The following is a 23,868-nucleotide window of genomic DNA, read 5'->3' as shown; positions in this document are numbered from 1 at the left end:
TTAATGATATAAATAACTGCTAAACAGTTAAATCTTCAGTTGTAGTAAAAATAAACTGTGATTGCATTGAGCAAATATACTTAATTAAAATATTTTAATAATATATGTTTATAGTAAACTATGTAACAGAAGAAATTATGAATTTTTAATTGAAAATAACAAAAAATAAGTTAATAACTAAATGACACGTTTAATTGAGACTGTTGTTTAAATGGAAATGACTTAAACTATTAATTATTCTTTTTAAAATAATTAAATTCACAGTTAGCAGTAGGAAAAGGAAATTAAATATTTACATTTGATATCACATATTGTTTAAGATTTCCATGTGTATTTATTTTTATCATTAACATGTATTACATCATTCTTTTTAATATGTGTGTATTTATAAATCAGTTGACAAATTTCAACAATTAATTGTGATTAATAACTGATTATAATGTTCTGATTTATACAGAAATCTTTTCCATCACATTTAAGTATCCTTAATCGATATTTTTGTACTTTGTTAATACATTGTAGCTATCATATAGGTTGTGGCTCTTCTTAAACATCTCTCTTTTTCTGTTTAGCCTTCAGAACCACAATAGGGTTCCTTCAGAAGATGAATGAGGATATGTAATGTAAATTAACTATGAACTTGTACAGTCTCAGGTCGACCATTCCTGAGATGTGTTGTTAGTTGAAACCCAACCACCAAAGAACACTGGTATCCACAATCCAGTATTCAAATCCATACAAAAGTAACTGCCTTTACTTAGGATTTGAACCTTAGAACTCTTGACTTTGAAATCAGCTGATTTGTGATTGTCAGTTCACCACTAGACCAACCCGGTAGGTGGCTGATCTTATACAATCCTGATCTGGATATAATGTTTTTATTGTGAATGTTAGTAACAAAGTCTCATAACAGTCATGGTGTATGCTACTCCATAGCCTCAACTAAATATGTCACTGAGTATATATAAAAATATATTCAACTGATATTTATTTTAAATTTTCTTCTAAATTTCATTAATGTTATACTAAATTAAATAACAACAAATATTAGTTATTACTATTATAAATTATTAATAACTAATTTGATAGATAAATAAATTAACTAGATTTTATATTCTCTTATATAGTAATATATAATTAGTGATATTTATACAATAAATATAATTTTTAACATTTATTGGTACCTAAGAGTATTATGTTACAACTTACAAAATTCAATTTCACAAAAATATTATTTTGTCATCATTAGTGAACTTATGTACAAATAAAATTATACAATTTGAAGTATATAAATTAACATCATGTACAATAAAATTATATCAGCTCTGCATACACATACATCCAATCTCATACACTTTGGATTTTACATAATTATCATATCATTTATAGCCTACATTAGATTATTTGTCAATAAATTTTATCACAAATATATTTTACTATAATCTCTGTCTTAATATTGTAAATATTCGTTGTATAAATGACAACTTATATATAAATATGATGAGCGTGTATGAATATTGTATAAGTTATGGGAAGATTGTTTTTGCAATATTTACAAAAATAGTCTTAACAATACAATGCTTATAATATTCAGTGACTTAAAATTATACTACAAAATCTAAAACTGTTGAAAAAATCATTAGGTATATAAAATAAAGTTTAACACAGTATGTGGATAGTGTATAAACAAAATAAAAGGGTTATTCTAAAAGTAATGCACTATCCACTCTTTCTTTTAAAAATTATTGATAAAAAGGCATTTTTTCTGCATATTAATACAATAATTTAATTAAAAATATATTTAAATAAGACAATTACTAAAGCAGACAATAAATTCAAAAGTGCTACATTTTTCTGTTCAGAATTGAAGATTGTAGACTACAACCTCAATTTAATCTCTGTGTTCAATACTAGTAAAAATTAGTGTTGTGTCATAATTCAATCAAATCTGTTGACTGTAATATTTCTTTCTGATATTTTTTAATGTTTACATCACGATTTAATATCTTGCCAACAAAGATCACTAATTCACATATCAATGGAGACTGTTACAACTAGTTTGAACAGATAGGTATAACTTTATGATGGCAATCTAATATTGGGTATAGATATCTGAGTAATCTTCATTCATATGAATCATTAGAAAACTGAATGTTAATGCTCTACAGTAGGTACAGTGAGTGTTTAGTATTTTTCTACGTTACATGAAGTTTAACACATTGGAGACCTGACACATTCTTCAATAAATTTCAGAAAGGAACTAAATGGCATTCAAAAGCAATGCAACACATATTTGAAAACAGTCCTCAATGGTCGGAAGGATTTAGTTTGAACTTTATCAAAAAATAAAATTTTTAAGTGTAGAATTACTTTGTGCATTATTTTTTGAATAAACCTTATAATAAACTCATTTTCATTTTAAGAAGTAGTGCTTTTAGTCAAAATATCCAATCTGTACATAATTAAACACAAAATTATTACAACCTTAAAAAGTGGTATACTGCAGTTTTCTACATAGACAAACTTTAAAAGCTAAAGTAAAACATGCGACATAAAAATATATCAGAGATTATTCATTAAAATAAATCAATGAAATAACATCTGAACTTCAAAACTTAAAATTAATGCGCATTAAAAAAAATCTTAAAAAAATACTGGCAGTTTATACAGCAAATGTACATGTAAAAAAAATTCCATCATATATTTAATTACTACTTAAACTTATTCAGATTTTTTTTTAAAACCGTAATTATACACTTTTCAGTCACTAAATTTAAATTATGCCTTTATTAAAACAATAATACTTTCTTTCTGAATAAACAGATTAATACTATAAATTAAATGATCTATTTTTTTAAAAATCATTAAGATTTACTTCAAAATCTTTTATGAGAAATATTAACATTGTATATATTATAACTTTAATGAGTACTGTCATACTGAAAAGGGTACAAGAAGGTTTTTCATCATAAATAAAGTCTATGTATGAAATACATAATATATAACTTGAATTTAAATAAGTTCTGAAACAAACTCAGGCTGTCCATCCTTATTAACACGAAGTTCTGATCGTGGCCTAAACAAATCACCGCTTTCAGGAACTTGAAACGTTGAACCTTGAAAACCAAGAGCTGCTTCATACATCTGTGAAAAAATGCAGAATTTCTTTTAATATTCTTGTAAAAGAAAAATTAGTTTATTAAAAACTCTTTGACACATAATCCCAAAGGCCAAAGACAGGAATTATAGGCAGCTGCAAGGCACAAAATAAAAAGAATTAGGACTGATCCTCACTGTGACAAACTTTTTTAAATTTTATTTTAAAACAATCCTTAATTATTGAGAAAATTTTAATTTACAGTATATCAGGGGCTTAGAAATAAAAGTACTGAAGTGCATTTTTTTCAGTTTTGAGAAAATATTAACTTAGTTTATAACTTTGGGAAAAAAATCAACATTTATTCTTCTGAATGAGATTATTATTTATGTTATACTCGCTGTTATTTTACAGCTTTTAACTATTAATTTACTCAGAATTTGTCATATATTTTTGAAAAATATATAAACTACTGGACTTACGTAGTTTTACTGCAAAATTTACTTAACCTTATATTACAACAGGGTGATGTAAAACGGGGTCTCTCTTGGGAAATAACAAAGAATAATAGCAAATTTTTTAATTAATTAAAAAACAATCTTTTTACTTTTTATAAGTTGTTATAATATAAAACTAGAATCCAAGTTTTATTAAAAAAATTCCTTTACATCTCTTGGTTTACTTAATACTTCACTTTACAACCTTACACGATAAAAAAGTTAAAGATAAAAGAAAATATCATAGGTATAAGAGTTCTGATACTTCATTTTCTTCTAAATAACAAAAAAAAAAGGTAATTAATGAATTTTTTTGTGATAGCACAATATTATAGTTCTTTTTTGTAAAAAAAATAATAGAGTTTTGCCTCACTTAATAAAGTCTTAATTCTAACACTTTACAGCATAACAGAAAACAAAATAGCGATACATTTTTAACTTTTGTGATAACAGAGTCCAATTTTTGAAAAAGAAAATAAGAAAAAAAAATTTTTTTTGCTTTACGTACAAAATACAGACAGTCAATGGAGTGTGTGTATTGTAGTTAAAAAGAAATTATCAATTATGAAAATTATTAATTATGCTTCAAACAAGAACACTAAGTAAATTTTTTTCTTATTCTTGTACACCATCAATAAACTAGGATTTTATTTCAATCTTCTTCTAAATGATCTTGAAAGTTTTCTTCTGTAGTCAGTTCTGGTGTTTTGTCTGGTTTTACCTTTTTAGAAGAATGAAGAGATTTAAACCATGAATGGTATACATTAGGAATAACATTTGTATTGGACAATTTTATGAATTTTTTTTTTACTTCAAAAAATGAAAGTACAGTTTTATAAACTTGCATCAAACTGTAATTTAACGGGTCCAATTTGAGTTTTTCTGACAAACTTACAGTTCTCGATAATTGTTTTTATAATCATAAGAAAAAAAATTACTCTTGATGTTCATTTTCAAAGTACAAACATTTGAATTTAAGCGATTTAAACATGCCACCTTTGTAATCCTTAGTTCTATTTTGTATGACTTGTTTAGTTACGGATTTTAAATTCATCAACTTGAATTCCTTACATCATACACATACCCTTACATCACATACCCTTTTTTTTGCTTCTGTTTGCTCTAGCCATGCCAAATACAGTCAGCCAATCACACATGGAAAAAATTGGAAAATTCTTCTATACAAATTCAATAGCACTGTACCCCACGCACAGTGCCATTTTAGTGTGTCCCTTTACCAAGAATTTATGTTCAATTCCTAAATTGAAAATCTATTATATACAAAAATAGAGCTGATGTGTGCTGGATTCTATTTTTCTCTCTGCAAGTATTTATAAAAATGAAATACATTTAACATATTTAGGTAAACTCTGAAACCAGTGGAGAAGAGCTGTTCCAATTTTGCAATTACCTTTCTTTCCATTAATCTCATTCCATGCAAAAGAATATGCATTATTTTGGAACAGTCAATTCATAAACTGTTACATTGTAAACACATATTTTTCGACTGTAATAAAGAAGTACTACATCAGTTACAGGAATTTGTAAAACTTACTGTAAGTCAAAAGAAGATGATAAAAGAAAATGATTTTGTAAAACCTTTTCCAGTTTTTCTTGTATACTACATTTACAACTTTGTAGTTTTTACGAATTAGTGACTTTCTATTGTAACAATTTTATGTGATATTTAATTTTATTTATCCAGTCTTCTATAGTTTTATCTGGAGGAGTATAAATATATCCTTTTTTATCTGAACAGAGAAATTTTCACTGACTTCTGATCTTTCAGCAAAAGCTGTTTTCAAACATCCATTGCTAATATGGAGGGTTTTCAGAAAAAAATCTTTACAAACACCTTCGTTTAAAAAATAATGCTGTAACTAAACATTTTTTCAGTTCCTGTATCTAAACATTTTCTTTTCCTTTAAGAGTTATTTTGTTTAACAATAGAAAATAAGAAATCTTTCTGCCTTTCATAAGATAACTGTATGTACTCTGAACAAATTTTATTTCTGGTATCTTCATCAAAATTTACATTAAATTTGTAAAAACAGTTTGAGCAATCAGCAGGTTTCAGTTTTTTAGCAGCCATGCTCTTCCCAGTTTTTAATTTGTATGGAATCCTGATTAGTCCTTTATTGTGTTTAACAATCCATTCTTTAGGATGGGATTTTCAACCATCGATATGGTTTTTTATTTCGAACTTTGTTCGCTTTGAGAAAATTGTTTAAATATCATTAAGCTTTGGGTGATTTATAAAAATCACTAAAAATAAAACTATTCTAAAAAAAAATCAGAAATAAATCGTTATTCTTGTAAAAATAAAACTGATAACTAATGCTAGTTGTAGTATTTTACATCCTTATAGAATTTTTTTATATAAATTTGGGTAAAAGGTAAAAGTAGTGAAAAGTATTGAAAACATACGTGGGCTATTTTTTAAGTAAAAACCTTTTTTATTTTACTCTACACTTTATGCTACATACATAGTAACCTTGTTTAAACATCTATATTAGTGTTTTACTAAATGGTTTATGCCCACATTATAGAAATCAGCCACCAGTGAAGACAACCAGTCTTCAAACATTGTTTTTACTTCATTGGTGTCAAACTGATGACTGCCAATTAACTCCTTCCAGTAGCGGAACAGGTGGTAATCACTCGGTGCATAGTCCAGGCTGTACTATGGGTGGTCCATTTGGTTCCATCCAAAAGATCTGATTAACTCTAGAGTTTGAGCAGCACAATGAAGACATGCATTGTTATGCAGCAACAAAATTCAAACAGCATAAAACTGACTAAGAAGACACCATGTTTTCCCCAAAAAACAGTAGCCATAACCTTGCATATTGACACTGTCTGGCTTTCACCTTGCCTGGAAATATTGTGTGTTGCCATTCCATTTACTGCCGCTCTGATGCTGGAGTGATGTGAGAAACTTATGTCTCATCCCCTCTGACAATTTGATACAAAATTTCATCTTCCTCACTGTATAGATTCAAAAAGCACTAGCCATTCTCCTTTTATGATGTTCTTAAAGCAGCCAGGGAAGACATGATGAGCATAATATTTTGAACTGCAAGATTTAACCAATGATTTTATATAGCACTGACCTTTATAAACTTGTGGAAATATCAGTGACAATATGGAAATCATGAATCACCTGTCTTCACAAATTTTTTTTCATGCACCAAATCATCTGTGATTACAGAAGTTCGGCCCATCGCAGATTATCATGGAAATTGTCCTGCCCATCCTTCAACGGTCTTACCCATTTATGTACTTTGCTGTCACTCATTGAATTATGGAAACAGATACATACTTCAAAACTGAGGGATACTAGAAAGTGGAAATAAGGGTGGATCAACAAAGTTACAAAATCACTACTCAATGGTGTTTAAAATTTTTGTCTGTCATCTTTGATATGCCATATTGAATCAAACCTTTTTACTTTTTTGTAGTAGTAAAGTGAACATATGTTATATGATTAATGAAAGATTTTACAAAAAAAACATTGGCGATAATCATTTCTCAATAAATACTTTTACTTTCAAGTTATAAGCAATTGAATGTGAAAAAATGGAAAAATCACGGCAGTAATAAAATGAAAAATGCCCCACAGTACTTTTCTTATTTTTTATTTTTTAAACAGTTAATGCTGAAATTAACTGCTCAAACACTAATAATAACAGCCTTCACAATAATAAATGATAGTAATAATACACAAAAAATAATAATTTGCAAAACTTCTACAATTAAATGGTTAGATCAACGGATATTATTTACTTTAATTATGACAATATTTAGTTTTAAAATTTAATAAAACATTTTTTTACATTAATTTTTCTACTATGTCCTCATCAAAACCTTTGAAATTTATATTTGTAAAATCAGTGCAAATTTTTAAATGAGTTACAAGTACACAAGATTTACAATTACAAAATTTGTTTAAAGTTGGGGCATACTTAAAACAATAAGTTTCAAAGATTGTATTGAGGAAGTTCTGGGAAACTTACAGTTCCTTTTTCAATGCAATTTATTTTTAAAATTGACTTTATTTTATATATTTCTGGAGTTTGTTCAATTTTAAAAAAAGTTTTTTTTTTATTTAAGTGCAGTTTCATCTATCTGGATACATTAACAACCAATATAATATAATAGAGTATGGAGTTCTGATAATCCTCACATTTATCATGAAAGACAGCCAAAAAAGTATTCTCAAAAAGTTGAGTATTTGGTGCATGATTTGCAATCAAACCATGATTTTGATTGGACCATTTTTTTACAGTAACATTACTTGCAAAACCTTATGCATAATTAAAAATAATAAACTAATATTAAAAATTTTATAGCTTTGCTGAAATTTAAGAGCAAAACTACTGGTTACAGTAACAATGTGCGAAATGTATGCTAGCTGGTAGAAGCCAAGGGAGCTTGCAGTTCACCCGTGCGCCAGCACACATGTTTCTCTCAACAAGCCAGTTGACCACACAACATTCTACCACAGCAGCACGGCACCTCCAGTGGCTTTATAAGCAGCAACACAGTAATACGAGAATATTCACAGTCGAACCACCATCAGGAGAACCAACAGAAAGGAAGAAGTCCCCTGGTTGGTTCAATGTAGGATCTCTTAGCTGATGCCAACATCCTTGCTGGAGCATTAGGCTGGCAGCCCAGCACACAAAGCCTGTTAGTGCCATGAGGCATAGCAGTGAAGTTGGAGCCAGACAAGCACTGTTTGGGGGGAAAAACCGTCTCAGCTGCATGTGCAGTAGACAACAGAGACCGAACCAACAATGTGAGGCTCTGGGGGTGTGCTGAAGTGGGGACTCAACTGATGCTGAGGGGGAGATCGTCTAATTCCAATGGACAAGCAGCAACTTCCTGACTATCCCATTAAGCTGAGTTGACATCATTAGATACCAGCAAGCAGACTCACAGGCCTTCTCAGGGCTACCTCATTAAACATACTAAGAGCCCTTTTCAGACTCGCCAGAAGGTTCTTAGGTGCCATATGGTAACAGAGCAATTCAGTGACACTGGTTACATGAATACTTTGGTAACTGTATAATTTTTGGCAGACTATTACTTCTACAGACCCTCCTGATCATTATGCTACCAAATTTTTATTTTTGGGACAATCTGGAAAAAATAAATGTTTTCAAGAACCAGCATACTTTGGATGAATTGAAAGAAAACATTGAATACAGCAACAACTTAGCAATAAAATACAATTTAGCAGTACAGCATCTTAGCAATAAGCAGAAAATATCAGTGCTTATAACTTTTCTTATAATTTTAAGAAAAGTTGTAATGAACACATGAAGAAACATTTGCATCAACACTCAAGGTGGATATTTTTAACATTTATTGTGACATGTAGGTGGAGAAAAAAATAAAAATATACATTGATTAGTTTCCTTTTATATAATTTACTTTTTCAATAAGTAATTACAAGTTTTTTTACAAGCGGATTGAATGAACACCAAATAATGTAAAATATTGACTGCTAATTGTGTTTAAATAAACATTTTTAAAAACTTTTTTTAACAATGCTTAGATAGTAACTGACCAACATACACATTATTTCAAAATTACTTTAACTGGTTAAGAAACCTACCATGATATTTTTCTGGCATATTTTATAGAAATTTACATTTTATAAATGGAAATTTTATGTAAAAAATAATTTAAGAAGATGTAAAAGATAGTTTTTATTATTAACTGTTATGTAAAACCTTTTTTTTCCAAAACTGACTTTTTCCTAAATTTTAATATTACATGAACTAAGTAAAATTATATAATTTACCACTTAAAGTGATGTAACAATTAAATTACACAGAGTTTTAAACTTATTAATGTTGTTTTTTAAGGAAAATGATTGCATAAGATGCTTCATTAGTTAGAATTAAAAATGTTATACGAGTCATTTGTAACATAAATGTAGTACATTAAAACCCACATTGGTTATAAGTGAGAAAACATGACACACAGATTACTTCTTTCCTGAAAATAACATTACTTTTGCTGCCCTATGTGGCAGAAACATTATGATTGAGATTTTCATCCAAATGGTTTTGGGTTATAATCCCAGAAAGGCATGCCATTTTTTATATCTTAAAAAAGAGGTCATATGACCCTCTAACTGATACTACGACTATGACTGAGACTGACTCAGTGTCAGTCATGGTCATAGTAAGAAAAATAAACATTTGGGGCGGAAGGGAAATTAAATATTTGAGTAGGAATCATATAGTAGGTAAATTTGGCTTTTTTTTAGATGGAAATCTTGCAGGAGATGTTTATGCAACTAACTAGTCAACAGGATTTTATCAAATATAAAGGAAAATTTTGGACAATTAGATAACTTATGGTTTCAGCAAGATGGAGCACCATGTTCCTATTAATAATTTAAGACCACCACAGATTTTAAACGATACATTCCATGTTACTGAATAGGTCATAGAATGGCCTGCCAGGTTTCTATATCAGTCTCTTCTGGAGTATTATTTCTTGTGGTACTTAAAACATAATGTTTACAAGTAATAAATAAGTAATGTTTTTTACAAGCACTAAAAAGAGAAATATTAGAAAATTATAATGAATGTAAAATGAAAACATGTGAAAAATGTTTCAAATTACAGAAAGTTTTTCCAAAAATACCTTCTTTAATCGCTACTTTGATAAATTTAGCATAACATAATAATTTTTTTTTTATTGTAAAGAAAAAAAAATTGTTATTGTAAAGAGAAAAGTTCTGTAGAATGTTTATTTACTTAACTTATTTAGCCATATGCCTGTTTAAAAAGTTTTTTTTTATGATGAACACGTAGTCAACTCTGACCTTTGTTAGTATCAGAGCTCAGAACGAGTTGAATATGGAAACAAGTATTAAACATGATTAAATAATGTAAACATGAGTTTTCATTTCTCACTGGTTATCAGTGTCTGCAAGTATTTAAAAAAATATTTCACACATTTACACTTCAAAAGAGTCTGAACTGAATTTCAAGATTCAACAACAAACACCAATTTGTTTGTAGGATAAGCTTATAAAAATTCCTTCTTAGCAGGAGTAGCAGGAATCTAAATCATAATACAAATTTTTGTCAACTTTCAAATCTAGTTCTACTGATTGTGGAGATAATATTATGAGTGAGCAACTGACTGAGAACTTACAACATATACACTGTAAATATTAAGACCTTAAGTGAACAAAAAACTATACTTTTAACAACTCATTAAAAAAGATAATAAACTACTCCCTGATAAGAAATTAACTAAATGACAATTAAATATAACTTAATTGAAGATAATTTTAAAATAAAAATTAATACTAAATATTTAGAAGAATCTATCTTGATAAAAGCACCTGTTGGCTGTGGGAGCTGACATTATCAAGAGGTAATAAAGAACCTCCAAGAGTAGCATAATCACCAGCTCCAAGAGATAACACTGTATTCATTGAACCTCTTCTGGCTGGATGCTGAATTGTATCATATGTATTATCAACCTAGACAAAAAACGTGTAATACAAGTAACATACAACTTTTTCTTTTTAAACAGAATGTACCTAAAATGGTTGGCTGTGGGTTGGATATATATATTTCGATTCTACTTGTCAAAATGAACAAAAAAAACTATGAAAACATAAAAAAATGTTGTTGATTTTCTGTTTGTTTTCCATTTTATGTTAAATCAAGTATCTGATTTAATAGAGGAAATAAAATCTGGCAGAAAATGATGTCATACACTTTCTGTCATAAGATGGTTATTGTGAACCGATTTTCAAAACTAAGATGTCATCTTGTTCACAAAAATATGCTTATTAATTATTTTTGATAAAACTTTATATGATAAAACTAAGGATTACCGAGATATAAAGGATTAAAAAATTGATATAGCTGCCATTTTGAAATTAATGAACATGTTTACACTGTAATTTTTTTAGACAACATTAGTGTAAATACGTTTAAGAACTATTACTGTGAGTCCTCAATCTCATATTGAGATATAAATTTTTCATTAAATTTAATACAAAATGGCAGAAAGTAGGAAAACTGAGGCGAAATCAATATTTTTTCAAAGGATGTTTTTTTGTTCATTTTGACACTGAAAATGTATAGCCAGCCTACTGTCTCACACACACACATGTGCGTGCACATACACAGACATTTACTGATAATTAAGTTACTTAAGTTGCTAATAATAATTATGAGAATTTTTCCTATCTTCAACTGACTCATTAACAGTATTATTGCACCTCTTGTATATCCCAATAAGAGATTATTACAACATAATGAAAAGTGCATTATATATATATATATATATATATATATTTATAGCATTAATAACAATGCTACTGAATAACTTACAAAAAGAAAAAACACTTAACAATAGCGGTTCTTGGTAGGAAACAAGAGTTCCTAATAAGTCCACTGGCAATCAGCATGTTGCACACAAGTAGACTGTCCTGAAAGGAAACTACTGATCAGAGATTTTATGTAGTTTAATTTAAATTTATACTGATTTTGAGACTGACAAAGTATTTCAATTAACAAGGATCCAAAAACATTTTAGGAATATTATTCTTTTTTTCCTTCTTCTCTAATAAACACTAGTAACACTTTTCTGTTACACTGGATTACCATCTCCTCTTTTCATATAAATAATTGAAGTCATATAAGAATAACACTGGTCAACATGATTTTTGTCTTATGAGTACCAATAGGTGTACTTAATGCAGTGTTTTAATTATCCTGTTTTCAAATATGTATTCAGAATCTCTCCATCAGCTACAGCTTTTTGTTATTTTAATTTTTTTTCTCCATTTGTCCATTGTCAAGTAAAAGCTGTGCCGAAGCACACAATCATCAGAACGATGCCAGTTGTGAGATAGTGAACCAGTAAACATGTCATTGTGAGTGCTTTGTGTGTCTGAATTATTGTGTATTACATATTTACAACTTTATTTCTTTTAAATAGTCATTAGTTACAAAATGCTATAGTAAAATATTACAGAATGAGTTTCTTTAAATAATCCTAACAATTTTTGTTATGTATGTGGTGAAGTGATGCTCAAGTCCCAAAGACGAAACCTTACTCCATTAGTAAAAAAGTTATGAAATTTATTTTCGTTGTAAAGTCAGGGACCAAACAATGGCCTAGGCCCCACATATCTGTTTATCATGTTCTAGGCTTCTCACTGCATGGAAAAATGTTACACGCCATATGCCATTTGCTATTCCTATGATTTGGAGGAAACTCAGAGATCACTCTTCTGACTGTTATTTTTGCATAACAAAATTAAAGGGATTATGTCAAAATCAAAACATACAATGGTGTACCTTAACTTGCAATCTGTAATGAGTTTAGTTCCACACTACAAAGAATTTCCCATACCAAAGCCTCCAGAACATGTGTGACATTAGATGAAGAGAGTTCACAGTCTGACAGAAGTAAGGAAGAAAAACAAACAGATTTTGGTGATACAACTTTAGAACAAAGCAGTTCATCTGAGTCTCATATACTAACTCAAGAAAATCTTTATGATCTCATACGAGATTTAGTTATAAAAAAAAAAAAAAACAGTCTGAAATGCTTGCTTCCTGGCTAAAAGGATGGAATCTTCTTCAATACAATACAAAGATATGTATTTATTGTAATCATCATTCTGAATTTAAAGACTATTTTTCTGAAGAAAATGGCTTAATGTTTTGTAATGACATTTCTTCTCTTATGGAGACCACTTTGTAATGAACATAACCCAACAGAATGGTGCTAGTTCATTAATTCCTCTAAAGTTTAAAAGCCGTGCTTCTGCATAATGGCAATAAATTCCCATCAGTACCTGTGGCTCACTCTGCTAGTATGAAAGAAGCATGTGAAAACTTAAATTTATATTGGAAAGGCTTCAATATGCAGTGTATGAATGGAATATTTGTGGTGATTTGAAGGTAATTGCACTTATTCTTGGTCTGCAGCTTGGTTACACAAAGTACTGTAATTTTTTATGTGAATGGGATAGTAGGAAAAGAAAAAAACCATTTCATTAGAAAAGAATGGCCTAAACGGAAATCACTCATTCCTGAACAAAAAAAATGTGAAACATGACCCATTGTGTAATCCTAAAAATGTGTAGATACACATTCGTTACATATCAAACTAGTATTAATGAAGGAATTTTGTCAAGATCATCGACAATACTCCTGATTTCATGTACTTAGAACAGAAGTTTCCTAAAATTCGTGATGCAAAAATTAAAAAAGGAATATCTGTGGGTTCACAAGTACAATCACTAATGCATGATGAAGAATGACTGTTTGAGGAACAATTGAATCCACTAGATAAAGCAGCTTGGCAAGCATAAAAAAATGTTACTTACTTTTTTGGGGAATCAAAAGGCAGAAAATTATCATGATACTGTCAATGATCTTATAACATCTTAGAAAAATTTGAGTTGTGATATGTCCTTAAGAATTCACTTCCTGCATTCGTACCTAGATTTCTTCACAGAAAATCTTGGTACAGTGAGCAATGAGCACACGGAACACTCACTTTCACCAGGAGATTTCATTTATGTATGGAGAAGAGGTATCAAGGCAAATGGAATCCTAATATGCTGGCCTAATATTATTGGACCATCAAGAGGAATGCTCCACAGGCGAAATGGAGCAGAAAATCGTCATTTCTTACTTTCTAGATGAGTCAAATGTTTGAATATTGTATAGTTAAGAATGCAGAAAATATTAAAGTGTTTGAAAGTATAAATGCCTGTCACTCGGAAACCTTGCATGAATGGGAAAAAACAAATTTCATATTTGAATTCAGGACAAAAAATAGTATTAGAATCACACATTTTTCTTCCTGAGACAAAAAAAAAATCTTTATTATTTCCAAGTGTAATTAAAATCATTCTAATCATGAAAACACTACCTTGCAAATTAATACAATTTTAACCCCAATTTATTTATTTAATTTTTAACGGTTATATTCTTAGTATAATTTGTTGGGAAAAAAAAAAAAAAAATTGAATTGCTAATATTTTTAAGAGTCAAGGTCATTATGCCTTAAACCTATCTGGGCAGAGATGTAATCCAATAAAGAAGCAACTGATTGTAAACTATTACAATGGTTTTAATAACCGAAAATAAATAAATACAATTTTATTTTAAAAATAAACAGTAAGTGATGGATAATATAAATAAAAATACATTTAAAAAGTATCAAATTTCTTCAGTACACAACTCACCACTGACATATCTCCAGAATCCCTCCTTTCCATTGTAGCTTGAGTTGGTATTTGTGTACTGGATTCTGGCTCACAGAATACCTGCATAGTTAATTCTTGTTCTTCATATAATTTTAGTTTCCTGTAAAATAAAAAAAAAACTCTTATAATGTTTAAGTACCTTACCTCATCATTAAATGTAAGACATCATTAAATGTAATTGATGGTCAAATTATTATCAGTAACATTTAAAAAGTAGCACACCAATATTTTGTTTTATAATTAATAATTTCCTTCATAGAAAATTTAATAAATTCTATAAACTTACTGTTCAATCCAGAGTGGATTTTCTGTTGTATTTAAATCATCCAGAAATGCCTTCTTTATTAATGTATCTGAAGATTTAATATCTATTGGTTCAGCAACTACCCTGTAACAAAGGCATTGAAACAATGACATAAACTTTATTAAACTGTACTGCCCACAAATACATAGGTAATTAAATTATCTTATCATGACTGAAATGCTTCAAATTACACCAACTCAATCTGGTATAACGACGTAAAACAAAGAAAAATACTGGGGTAAGATTCCAAGACCAAACCAGGCTCATGGCAGCAAGAACTATAAAATGCAAATGCATGCTACAGTATTATAATGGTTCTAGTTGAATCATTGAATCAGTCAGGTCAGTTCAGTTGTACGACGGTAAGTCAATTATTATCTGCAATTTAGTAATATTTTTGTTTATGTTGGTAGTATGCAACATGACAGTGTTGCGTAGATGACGCATGCGTGGTTTAATTGTTCTTACGTCTGTGCAGGTTTGATGCTGCTAGGTTAGTTCCATTATCGCTGCCCTGCTGTTACCCATGGCTGCTCTGCTTTCTGTTTACACCAAAGAAGAGCAATGTTCAGTGATCTGTTTTTTGTGGTCGGAAGGTGTATCAGGGGGCAAAAATTCATCGAAGACTTTCAGTACAGTATGGGAACAGTGTGGGGGTGTCTACGAATGGATTGAGAAATCCAAAAATGGTCGCACAAGAGTTACGCACGACGAAGGAGCCGGAAAACCATTTACCACCACAAATGAGGAAAACATTGAGCATGCACGTGACATGATTTTCACAGACAGATGAGTAACTATTGATGAAGTGGCACATCATCTGTAAATTAGTCACGGTTCTGCCTACGAAATCATCCACAACAGACTTGGGTTTCATAGTCTGTGAAAGATGGTTCCTAAAACAACTCACACAGTTGCATAAATAAATGCGCTTGGACATCTGCCAAAAACATTTGGATCACTATGGTAACGAACAGGATATCTTCTTAGACAGAATCATCACTGGTGACGAAACATGGATCCATCATTACGAGCCGGAGAGGAAATGGCAAAGTATGGAATGGCGGAGTATGGTCCAAATTTGCCCTGCAAACAAAAGTTTATGACCCAACCATCCACAGGAAAACTGATGCTTGCGGTTTTTTGGGACTCACAAGGCCCAGTACTGGAACATTATGAGGAAAGGGGCACAACAATAAACAGTGCGCATTACAGTGAGATGCTTACTGCCAAGCTGAAGCCTGCAATTTGAAGCAAACACTGAGGACTGCTATCGAAAGGTATTATGTTGTTTCACAACAATGCCCGTCCACATACTGCTGCCCATGCTGCTGAAATGCTCCAGAAACTCAACTTTGAAGTACTGGCTCATTCTCCGTATAGTCCTGATCTTGCCCCTTCTGACTACCACTTGTTTGGTCCACTCAAAGAGGCATTAAGGGGCCATCAATTTACCTTGGACGAAACACTGAAAGAAGCGGTGCATTCCTGGCTCGCAGCTCAATCGAATACCTACTTTTATGAGAGCATCAGGAAGCTTGTGCAACAATAGACCAAGTGCGTTGAAATGCAAGGGGACTATGTTAAAAAATGATGTACATGTAAGTTTCCTATGTATTGAAATAAAATTTATAACTACATTGCGGATAATAATTGACTTACTCTCGTAATTATTTTTCTGATTGTCCACTACTAAACAAGTTTGTTTTTTTTTCTTCAGATTGCTAGCTGAGCAGAACACATTTAATCAATAATGAATTTATTTTTAAATGTTACTCCAAGCGATTGCAAATTTTTCTACAGGATCAGGTACATTTTCCGAAGTTTGATGATCTTAAATTATTTTTAATATCTTGGAGAATGGAATCAAATGCTTTTATATTCATTCTGTATACTGTTAAAATTTTTTGGGTTTTTTTTTCAATTGTTAGTACAATTTGTTTGGTTTGCCATAGCCATGGTCTTCTCAAAGATCATGAACCTAAAATCTTTATTTCTTTTGAGATTATAATTAATATTTTCCATGAGCAAGTCATCCTATTAGTCAGAACAACTTTATTTGTGATATTATTTATTTACTTCTATTAACAAAACTAATTTATATTATGGATTTATACTGTAATACTAAAAATAATATTTGTTTTAAAGTGTAAATATACATAAATTTTTATCAAAAAAAAAAAAGGTTTAGGTTTTAGTTTTTATATTTTATATCTTTAAGCACATAAAATATATTTTATATATTTTTATTTTTTTGTATATTAAGGTCATTGAACTAATTTCACAAAAACTGGACAACAGATTCAATGCACTCATTATTTATTGTAACATGTATTTCATATTTATAAATGTTTACCACCTAGATTATATATATATTTGTCTCATCAGTGTTTTTCCTGTTTTTAACAGAATCTTTAGTTTCTCTTTTAACACATTCATGTTATGCCTTAGTTCTGTGGTCAACATGGTCAATCTCTAATACTTATTGTTCAACAGTGTTATACTAGCTTTTTTATTAGAGTTAGAATTTTTTTGGTACTTGTCGGTTAGCATCCCACCTAACATGATATCAACATAACCTAATGCTTGCTTTGCTCACTAATTTCATCCAATTAACCTTAAATCTTAAATGGTGGGAGGCTAACATGAAGCAAAAGCATATAATACCAAAAGCATGAAAATACAATTGAAAATCTTTATTTCTATAATAATTTATTTAAGATAATGTTATTAATAAAAATAAGGTTAGCAAGCATCGGGTTATATTAATATCATGCTAAGTGGGATGCACAACAGATAAGTACCCTTTTCTTTTTATTACCCTTTTTTTATTATTATTACCATAAACCCTTCAGAAATCAAATTTTGATTATACACAGTTTGTTTATAGTAAACATGTTTATAGTCACATATTTTTTAACTTTAGCCAAGAAAGATTATTTATTATATTTGTAGATCATATGAATATTCATCAATTTATTAATGGTTTAAGAATTAAAATTTTATACTTTACTAGCCGGCCTGTCTGACCAAAACCTGGACCCTCTGGGTTCAGGTGAGCCCAGACGAATCCCAGGCAAAGAAATTATGAATATTTTAAATATCTTACACTCAAAGGGAGCTAGGACCTCGGTTGATTTCTTAAAACCTTCCCTGGCATAACACGAATATATCCAGCAAATTTGAAAGTAATCAATCGGTTGGTTCTCTCATTGTGCGGTAACAGACAACTTTCATATCTATATATATATATATTTATATTTTAATATAAACACCTCATACTGTGACTCTGTAAAGAGTCACAGTTACTCAATTCAATTCATTAAAGTTTGTGCTTCAACAGGCAAATCTCCACTACTACATACCTATATATATATTTTTTTTTAGAGTTGAAATTTATCTAAAAACCTTCTCAGTTACACAAACATGAGTAAAAATTTGGCTGTGATTGATCAACTAGTTTTTTTTATCCCGAACAAACAAAAACCCTCTTCCTCTTTCCATAATAGTATGTATATATAGATATATATATACACACATACATACGCACATGCACACATGATTGATTTTTAAATTTTAAATGTATTTGTACATAAGATTCCATATATTGTCTCTATTTATTATTTTAATGTTTTTTTTAGTTAAAACCTTTTTTGCACAGATTTACATTTCATCATTACTTGTTTTAAAACTGCTACACTGCTCAAGACATGTTTTTAATTAATTGTGTACAGTTTTTTAAATTAAAAAAGAACCCTACTTTATATATAAAATAAAATAAAAAAATATGTTAGAATAAAAAAAGGTAAATTCTTCATTAATTTTAACATTATTCAGCAAAATCTGTATTCCTTATTTATATTTTGTAAAAAATGATAATTTACAATTTTACTATTACAGAATCATAGAATTGGCTGTATTATAGAATAAGAAAAAGAAAAAAAATTACCAATGTCTAAAGCAGCAACAAACAACTATGACAGAAACACAACCTACAAATAAGACTACTAAGAGAGCTATGAGGGCGGCCAGCGCTGGCTCAAATGTCTCTTCACGTATTCCAACATGTGCTGGCTGAAAAAAAAATTTAATATCAAATAAATTAATCTGTAATTACAAGTGGAACTTAGGTATAGAAGTTTCCTATCATGTTTTAATGTTATGTAGCATGTTTGTAACATTGTTCATATTACAAAGTTAGCTACACAGAGTGTTCTGGGATGTATTTTCCAAACTTTAGGAACTGATTCAAGACCCCAAAATGAGCAAAAACGTTCATATTGACATAAGTTCTATTTTGCTTTGTTTTTTTTTTGTGGACGCCATTTTGTGATTTTCAACAAAAGAATTATCTCTCAGGAACGGGTAAACCTACTTTAATTAAATTTGAAAATCTAAGACTAGTGTCTTGTTCTACAAAATGAAAAATTTTGAAAATGTCACCTTCAATAATGTCAAAATGGCAACCATCTTAAACTTTTTAATCTTCAATATCTTTGTAATTATTTGTTTGATCAAACTTTTACTTACTACAAAATTGATTAAGCACTTTATTTTGAACAAAACGACACATCATTTGTAAAAATCCGTTGACAAACAATTGAGTTATTGCAGACTTATTTAGATTTTCTCCACTAAGTGTAATAAAAAATAATAATAAATTAATAATAAAAATTATCATCTTGCATTATGGTGAGTAAGTGTACTGCCAGGTTAATTGTCTGCAATAACTCAATTGTTTATCAATGAATTTTTACAAATGAGGTGTCATTTTGTTCAAAATAAAATGCTTAATAAATTTTGTAACAGTAAAAATTTTATAAGGCTAAAAAGATATGGAAGCTTAAAAAATTAAGATGGCCACCATTTCAAAATTGTTGAAGGTGACGGTTTTCAAAATTTTTTATTTTGTAGAACAAGATACCAAAGATAGATGGGTCAAAGTAGGTTTATCCCCTGAGAAATAATTTTTTTGTTGAAAATCACAAAATGGCATCCAGAGGGAAAACAAAGCAAAATAGGCTTATGTTGATATGAACTTTTTTGTTCACTTTGGTGTCCTGAATCAGTTCCTGAAGTTCGGCAAATAACACCCAGAACATCCTGCATAACATTTAAAATACAAATATTGAATTGAAATTAACATAGATATACCAATTATAACCAAACTGACAAATATTAACTTGTAAATGATTATTTTATATATATAAATGATATATTATATATATATAATATATATAATTATTCATATTATTCCTCTGCACTGTTAATTTATATTTAAATTCTGTTAAATAAACCACATAGTACAGAATATTCAGATAGACATATCTTAGCTGAATTTTTATGGTAGTTCTTTTGCAGGATCCCGTATCCTCAGTCATGATTGAAATAATTCCATTATTACATAATAAAAATTTTAAAATAAAAATACTAAAGTAATGAATTAATAAGAATCTACTGTTATGTTTGAATTTATATATGTAATATTTTTCTAAAATTTTTAATTTTGTCATCTTTATTAATTTCTAATATTTCTAAATTTGTGTTAATATCAGAAATAGAATGCTTATAGTTTATTAGATAGTCTGCCATATTAGATAAACCTAATTTTAATTTTTGTAATTTCTATAATGTTCATGAAATCTAGTTTTAAAGGATCTCTTTGTTTTTCCTGTATAAATACATCATAATAATTTTATAAATTCCACAAGATTGTTTATTTCATTATTATTATTTTTGTCTTTTAAATATTTTATGTGGTTATTAGGTTTGTATCCTGATTTAAATATTTCTTTATAGTAAGTTTTAGTAATGTTTTCAACGATATTTTATTAGTATATAAATACTTTATGTATATTTTTCACTCTTTTGTCTTTTTATGTATTGTGTTTGTAAGGCAATTTCTCTGTTATTATGTTTCTGATAGCTGTTTTTTTATAAATATTATTAATTAAAGTAGTATCATATTCATTTTCAACCATTACTTGTTTTATAATGTTTATTTCATTAATTAACTTTTCTTTGTTATTATGTGTGTATTTGATAGATCCATTAATCATATTAGTACAAATGCTAACTTTATGAGACTAAGGATTATTTGATTTTTTATGAATTGTTACATTAGTAGATGATTTACATTTTCTATATACTGATGTTTCAATTTGGTTGTCCTTGTTTATTTCAATATTAACATCTAAAAAATATAACATTCTACTACCATCTACTTCAAATGTGAATTTAAAATTTTCATTATAAGAATTTAATTTAATGTTATTAAATGTTCATTGTTTATTATCGGGCTATATATAATGATAATATCATCAACATATTGTGTATGAGTAATACCATGTACTAATTTACTCTTAAAATCCTGTAAATATATTTCTGACAAAATTGCTGATAGTGGAAATCCCATAGGTACGGTTATTTTTTGTGTATAATATTTGTGATTGAATTTAAAATACATTTGTTAACATATATTTCTTATAACAGTGACAATACCTTTAATAAATTTTTGATCTTCTTGGTTACTTTTTAATTTATTTTTTATAATTTTTATGGTATGGTTTATGGGTATACTAGGTTACATCTTAGTTATATCATAACTAACCATTCTAGTGTCTTTATTTACATTTAAGCTCTATTTAATTTATTTACTAATTTGTAATCATTTATTACATTAAATGTATTAGATAAATTAATTTCATTCCTAAGAATTCTATTTATAATTTTGGTTGTAATATAACCTGCTACATATATGTAAATCCCATCTATAAAATTTCATAACCCAAAAAATGATTTTAAAAAAATAACAGACTAGATTTAAATTAAAATCTCCCTATTTTTCTAAAGATAAAATATAAATTATAAAATTAAATTTATAACTATAAAATATAAATTAGTATTGATGGATAGCATAGAAAGTAATCATTTGTGAATTTAATAATAAAATTTCAACTCAATTTATTTATCGTTATTTTTTTATATTTTTTTGAAACAACATTTAAAATTAATTAATTTATTACTGGTATTTGCAAAACTCAAAAAAATTATAAAATGATAAGAGCTGAGATTCCCTTAACTGAGTTTCCATTAAACAGTATCCCTTAATTGTTGGTAATCAAACAGTATATACTGACGAGAAAAGCAGAATGATCTCATCAGTAAAAAATTTAAAACTGTTATAATTGAAAACATCTATATCACATATCAAATGTTACTAATAAAATAAAAAATTGAAGTTTAATTTTATGCTACTATATAATCAAAAAATTATTTTACAAACTTGAAGACTTCCTCTTGTTAAGTTTTAAATACAATATGATATGGATATGATTCTTTATAGTCATTAAAATATGTATAATACATAAACTTAAAAAACAAACAAATAATTAATACTCACTATTACATTTTCAATGGCAAACCCAGCATAATAATCTTTAAGAAAATCATACTGGGAATCTATTACTTTAAGAACATCAGGTATTGTAGCTATTGTTAATGTTTTCTTATCAACCACATGAAGATACATGTCACACCTAGAACATGAAACAAAATTACTTATCACCATACTAAGACGATAGAAACGTAACAGAACAAACAGGAAAGATGAGGAGAGAAATTAAAAAGTATTGCTTCCAAATGAAAGAGATAAAACAAAACGAACTGACCCAAAATGAAAAGAAAGAAAATGCGAGTAAAAACTGACTCAAACATATATATTGGTTTTTTTACATGACAAAGAATGCTTCAAAGTTGGAATGCATCTACACCACAGATGTATAAAATAAACATGAGCAAAATAGATTAGAAAGAATTAAGGTTACTTAGAAGAATGATAAGAGAGCAAGACAAAATGTAAGTCACACAAAATAATAAATCGCAGAGAACAACTCTGTGTAAGTATCATAAAGGAAAATCTAATAGAATCAAATTAATCACACTGATTCAACATACTGAATTCAATAAGGAAAGAATTGTGCAATAGAAGATGTGGACAAAGACAAATGACCTAAGCAGCTAAGTTTTGATCTGGAATAGATAAGAGTGTAAGATGATTCTCCTTTTGGTTATTATTAAGGAATATATAATTAATAATAATAATTTCAATATATTTAACAACTCTTCAAAATCTATAAAAACAGATGGTTGAAGTGTAAATTACATGATAAAATCTTTCACCACAAATTTACAATAATATATTTAGACTAATGCAGATTATTTCGAAAGTAAACTGTATCAGAGCAAATGTCTTAGGCATCAAAACAGTTACAAGTATAAAAAGTCTTCTTTAATCAATGGCAAGCCATAAATGGTGTTATATTCATTAAATTGAAGTTTGTTTTTACCCAACATTAACAGTTGTTACTATACTTTAAATTAGTTAAGCCAGTTAAACGGCCCATTGATTATGAATCAGGTTTGTAATTTTTTTTAAAATTAAAGACCAAACTGTACAAAAATCCTGTCCCACACTTTAATGAGCCACATTAATGTTGAAGACTTGTACTGAAAAAATAGTTTTATGTTATTGGAATTCGACAGATATACAATTTAAAAGTATAACTGATTGTCTTGTTTTAATTGTGTAATGAACTAGCATTTAAACAAACCTATAGTTATAAAAAAACATCTGCAGCATGTCTTGTTTTAATTGTGTAATGAACTAGCATTTAAACAAACCTATAGTTATAAA

General features: G+C 28.6%; 1 protein-coding gene across 1 annotated transcript in view; it reads right to left on the bottom strand.

Moving 5' to 3' along the window:
* Positions 1–171: 171 nt before the first annotated feature.
* Cad87A (cadherin 87A) overlaps positions 172–23,868 on the bottom strand; it is a 233,733-nt gene continuing 210,036 nt past the window's right edge. Inside the window, exons 32-37 of the mRNA XM_075361171.1 lie at positions 22,576–22,711; positions 19,123–19,247; positions 15,156–15,257; positions 14,849–14,969; positions 10,970–11,110; positions 172–3,144 (exon numbers count right to left, since the gene is read on the bottom strand). Of these exons, the coding sequence (XP_075217286.1) occupies positions 3,013–3,144; positions 10,970–11,110; positions 14,849–14,969; positions 15,156–15,257; positions 19,123–19,247; positions 22,576–22,711 (757 nt within the window). The 3' untranslated portion in view covers positions 172–3,012. The remainder of the gene's footprint in view (positions 3,145–10,969; positions 11,111–14,848; positions 14,970–15,155; positions 15,258–19,122; positions 19,248–22,575; positions 22,712–23,868) is intronic.

This window comes from Lycorma delicatula, chromosome 3, assembly GCF_047948215.1.
Source record: "Lycorma delicatula isolate Av1 chromosome 3, ASM4794821v1, whole genome shotgun sequence".
Classification (NCBI taxonomy): Eukaryota; Metazoa; Arthropoda; class Insecta; order Hemiptera; family Fulgoridae; genus Lycorma; species Lycorma delicatula.
The sequence above is the reverse complement of the archived record's forward strand: the minus strand, read 5'-3'. Positions and strand labels throughout refer to the sequence as shown.